Source organism: Tauraco erythrolophus, chromosome 2, assembly GCF_009769465.1.
Source record: "Tauraco erythrolophus isolate bTauEry1 chromosome 2, bTauEry1.pri, whole genome shotgun sequence".
NCBI lineage: Eukaryota > Metazoa > Chordata > Aves > Musophagiformes > Musophagidae > Tauraco > Tauraco erythrolophus.
In genome coordinates, this window is record NC_141466.1 from 132,467,027 (window position 1) to 132,471,992 (window position 4,966).

General features: G+C 69.4%; 1 protein-coding gene across 2 annotated transcripts; it reads left to right on the forward strand.

The window, feature by feature from the left end:
* Positions 1-2,652: 2,652 nt before the first annotated feature.
* Positions 2,653-3,796, forward strand: NKX2-4 (NK2 homeobox 4). Of its 2 annotated transcripts, none has more exons than XM_086631171.1 (3): positions 2,653-3,025; positions 3,140-3,607; positions 3,675-3,796. In XM_086631171.1, exons 1-3 carry the CDS (start codon positions 2,653-2,655, stop codon positions 3,794-3,796), a joined length of 963 nt encoding a protein of 320 aa, XP_086487297.1. The 2 variants fall into 2 exon arrangements, with proteins under 2 accessions (XP_086487297.1, XP_086487296.1); XM_086631170.1 differs by having other exon boundaries at positions 3,140-3,598; positions 3,630-3,796.
* The last annotated feature ends 1,170 nt before the right edge of the window (positions 3,797-4,966 follow it).

Below are 4,966 nucleotides of genomic sequence, written 5' to 3' on the forward strand. Positions count from 1 at the left end.
CAAACGGGCACCTCTAAGTCCGGGGAGGATGGAGTTTCCAGCAGCTCCAAAAGGGACAGAAAACTCTCCTCAGGAATAAAATGCAAAATAAAATAAAATATAAAATAAAACAAAATATAAAATGAAACAAAATATAAAATAAAACAAAATATAAAGCAAAATATAAAATAAAATATAAACTAAAACAAAATGTAAAACAAAATATAAAGCAAAATATAAATAAAATATAAAATAAAACAAAATGTAAAACAAAATATAAAGCAAAATATAAAATAAAATATAAAATAAAACAAAATGTAAAACAAAATATAAAGCAAAATATAAAATAAAATAAAATAAAATAAAATAAAATAAAATAAAATAAAATAAAATAAATATAACTGTCAGTCTTTTGAGGAAGACTCTCGTGAAGTAAGAGCAGCGTAGCTCTACCGCTGGCACCTGGAAATGCCCGGGGTGGTGGGCACGACAGCGGGGGCTCTGCTGCAGGGCCCCCTCCCTCAGGGCGAGCGAGCAGACCGGTGTGTCCCCTCCTTGACGGGCAGGTGGGTCTCACTGGTGGGTCACCCCCAGCCGCAGGGGCAGAGCGCTGGGGGGGGGGCAGCAGGCCCTCTGCCCTGCTCCCAACCCCGGCAGTGATGGAGGGGGGGGGTTGAACGGTTTTATGAAGTGGGAGGTGGAAAACGGGTGCAGGAAAAAATAAGGTGGGTGCCAGGAATTGTGCGTGGGCTGTGGGAAGCTTGCACCCGGATAAAGCGGAGCAGGTGAAACTGGTGGGGAGCGGGAGCTGGGGAGAGGTGGGCAGCAAGAGCAGCAGCACGTGCAGGGGGCTGAGCGCGTTTACGGCCCTGCGCCGGGGGTCTGCAGAGCTTAAGGAGGGGGGGAGCACAAACTTTTGAGAGGCAGAACCGCCCTCTTCCTGGTGTTTTCTCCTTTATTTTGCCCTGACAATCCCCCCAGTGCCGGAGGCGCCTTGCCCAGCGATTCTCACCGAAGGGATCAGGGCAAGGATGAGTTTGGGAAGGGGAAGGGAAGGGTCCGGTCCCGAGGTGCGGGGCACCCCCGGCTCAGCCCCTCCCGGAGCGGGGCACGGAGAGGGCGGCCAGTGCCTCCCGAGCCGGCCCGGGGACAGACACCGGGAGCGGACGGGCGCCCTCGGCCGTGGTGGAGGGGAGGGTGGTCAGCGCAGATGCCGCTGATCGCACTCCCCGAGGTTCCGCTATTCCCGTGGGAACGGCAGCTCCACTGGCCCCCACCCGCAAGGGCCGGGCACGAGTGGGTGCTGCAGCCGGGCACCCCGGCCCGGACGGGCGCCGAGCGGGCAGCGCCGGAGGGTGCGGGCAGCGGCTGCGGGCAGGTCGGGAGCAGCGAGGCAAACCCGCGGGGTTTGCGCGGCACCCGCTGCGCCCGGGCGCGCACACATATAGCGGTGTATAGGCGGAGCGCGTGTGTCCGCGCAGAGATGCGCGGAGCTCCGGCCGCCGCCCACAGCTCGGCACCTCGCGGCCGCCCCGTCGCATCGCTCCGGGGCAGAGAGAGCAGAGACCGCCCGCAGCAGCCCACGGCCCTCCGCACAGCCCCGGGGGGGAGAAATTTGGCCGCGGGGTGCGGGGCGCCCCGTCCTCTCGGCCTGCAAAGGGCCGCCGAAGAGACCCCTCAGCTCGCTCCTGCCCGCCGGGAGCGGGAGGGGTCGGGCAGGAGGCACCCACGGCCGCTGCCCCCCGACGGGCGCCGGGTCCCGCCGCAAGAATCTCCGCAGCCGCAGCCCGGGGCGGGGGGAGCGCGTCCCGCGTCCGCCCCGGCCCCCAGCCGGGGGCACGGGCAGCTCCGAGCGGGTATTTCGTTGTCGCGAAACCAACGAACAAACGAAAAACGCCAAAAAAAAAAATCAAAAAACAAAAAAATCAAAACAACTAAAACCCCAAACCGCAAACGAAGCGTCATCCCTCAAAGGGCACGCGGCGTTGCGCGGGTCCGCGCCCGCACCCCGGCGGGAGCGGCTCCGGGGAGCGGCGGCCGCGGGGCTCCGTCCTGCCGCCCCGAAGGGCCGGGGCCAGCCCGCTGCCCTGCCCCGGCCCGGAGCCGCCCGCCCCCGCGGATCTGGGCCGGGAGAGCGGTTTTCCCCGGCTCCCGCCGTCGGGTCCGCGCCGTCGGGTTCGGGTCCGCGGCGCTGCCCCGGAGCGCTTTATTGAGGGACACACACGCGGCCAGAGGTGCGGTCCGTGCCCCCCGCCCGCACCGCGCAGCGCACCGCGGGGAGGGGGAGCGGGCAGGTACTTACGGGCGACGGCCGCGGGGCTCGGCCCGGCCCGGGGCCGCTCGGAGCCGCTCCGGCGCTGCCCCGGGGCCGCGGGGCTTAAGAGCCGTCCGGCGGGCGCAGGACAATGGCCGGGGAGGAGGGGGCCGCGGAGGGCGGCGGGAGGCGGGGAGGGGACGGGGCCGCCCGCCGCCGCTCTCCCCCGCCGGGCGCGCTCGCTCCGCCCCCCCGCGTCTGGCGTAAACCCGGCGCCGGGCTAAAAGAAACGGCGAGCTACCGGCGGCCGGGGCTGGTGGCCGCCGCGCCGCGCCTCGCCCGCGCACGGCTCGCCGGTGCCGGCGGCAGCGCCCGGCCCGGCCCGGCCCGTCCTGTCCCCCCCCCCCCCCCGCCGCGCCATGTCGCTGAGCCCCAAGCACACGACGCCCTTCTCGGTCACCGACATCCTCAGCCCGATGGAGGAGAGCTACAAGAAGTTCGGCGGCATGGACGGGGCGGGCGGGCTGGGCGCGCCCCTCGGGCCCTACCGCCAGCCGCCGGTGCCCGCCGCCGCCGCCGTCCCGCAACACGTCGTGGCGGGTCCCACCGGGGCGGCCGCCTACCACATGCCCCACGGCGTCTCCCAGTTCCCGCACGGCGCCGTCGGGGGCTACTGCAACGGCGGGCTGGGCAACATGGGCGAGCTGCCCGCCTACCCCGAGGGGATGCGGAGCGGCGCGGCGGCGGGCGGCGGCTGGTACGGGGCCGGCGGCGACCCCCGCTACTCCAGCAGTAAGTGCGGGCGCGGGGCGGCTGCGGGCGGGCGGGCGAGCGGGCGAGCGGGCGGGGGGGAGCCGCAGCTCCCGACGGGGCGGCCGCCGGCGCTGAGCCGCCTGTCCCGCTCAGTCTCCAGGTTCATGGGCCCGTCGGCGGGGATGAACGTGGCCGGGATGGGCGGCCTGAGCGGCATCGCCGAGGGCGCCAAGGCCATCGTGCCGCTCCACGCGGCCCCGCGGAGGAAGAGGAGGGTGCTCTTCTCCCAGGCGCAGGTCTACGAGCTGGAGCGGCGCTTCAAGCAGCAGAAGTACCTGTCGGCGCCGGAGCGGGAGCACCTGGCCAGCCTGATCCACCTTACCCCCACCCAGGTGAAGATCTGGTTCCAGAACCACCGCTACAAGATGAAGCGCCAGGCCAAGGACAAGGCGGCCGCCCAGCAGCTGCACCCCGACGGCGGCGGCGGCGGCCTCTGCCAGCAGCACTCGCCGCGCCGCGTCGCCGTGCCCGTGCTGGTGAAGGACGGCAAGCCCTGCCCGCCCCCGGGCAGCGGCACCCCGGCCCCCGGGCAGCCCGCCCCCCCCGCCCCCCGCCGCCTCCTCCGCGGCACTCGCCGCCGCCGCCGCCCCCGCCGCCCACCCGCACCCCGGCTCGCTGGGGCAGGCGGCCGACCTGGAGGAGCTCTCGCCCAGCCCGCCGGTGCCCGCCTTGGCCCCCATGGACTCGGCCGGCGTCGACTACAGCGGCGGCATGGTCAGCCCCAACCTGCTCTACGGCAGGACGTGGTAATCCGCGCCCCCCCCCCCCGCCCCGTCCCGCCCCGCCCCGCCCCGGCCTCGCCCCCGCCCTCCGGGACCGGACCCTCCCGGCCCCGACGGCCGCCCCGGCCCGGCGGCACCGGCCTGCGGGAAGCCCCGACGGCCGCCCGCGGGCCCCCGCGTCGTGCGCGCGCACCCCCGGCCCTCCGGCCTCGCTGCGGTTTTTGGGTTTTTTTTTAGACTTTCCGGGTTTTTGGGAACTTGGAGCCGAAAGGCGGAGCCGCAGCGGGGCGGGCGGCCGGGCGCGGGCACACGCGTGGGCGCGGGGCCGCGGGCGTGGGTCTGCGCGGCTACTTGCGTGTGTGTCTGTGTGTGCGTGTGCGTGTGCGCGCGTGTCCGTGGCTCCGTGTCCCGGGCCGGCGTGCGCGGCCGCCGGGGGCCCGCCCGGGAGAGACGCCCCGACGGGGCGCCCGGCCGGCGGGAGGGGGAGCCGGGGGGCGGCCGGTGGGCCGCGGGGCTCCGCTCCCGGCCCGGCCCCGCTCCCCCGCGGCCGGGCACCGGCAGCCAAACCCCAACGCGCCCGGGAGCCCGCGCCGGTGCGCGTATACCTTTTACAGACCCATTGAGCGCGAACAATAAATCTTCTGAAGTGCAACTTATCTCGGCAGAATTAATTTTATAAGGGTGCCCCCGACGTGCAATTTCGTTGTTATTCGATGGAAAGTAAATTGAATTGTGACTCGAGGCCGAGGAGGCGGCGAGCGGGGCGAGCGGCGGGCGGCCGCCGCCTTTCGGAGGACGGGGAGCGGCTGGAGCACGAAAATAAAACAAATCCAAGCCTGGCAGCGGCGGAGGGAGTTTTGGCAGAAGAGCTCTGGAGCGCCGGTGCTCAGATTTCAGGGGGAAAAACGTTTTTATCGTTGTTGTTAAATATCGCTTAGCGAACGAGCGTCCGCGCGTGGGCACGGTGCGCGCCCCGGGCAGCCGCCGCCAAGACGGCACCGCAAACCCCGGCGTTTCGCCGAACTTCCGACGAGCTGCAAGAGGTCACGGAGACCCCGGTAATCCCCGGGGCTGGACACCGCTTCCCCTCCGGGAGAGGGGGGATCGGGCCCCGCAGCGACCGGGGCCGCCGGGGCTGGAGGAGGAACGGCGGGCAGCGGCGGGACGGATCGGGGCCGCGGGGTTGGTCCCCTCGCCC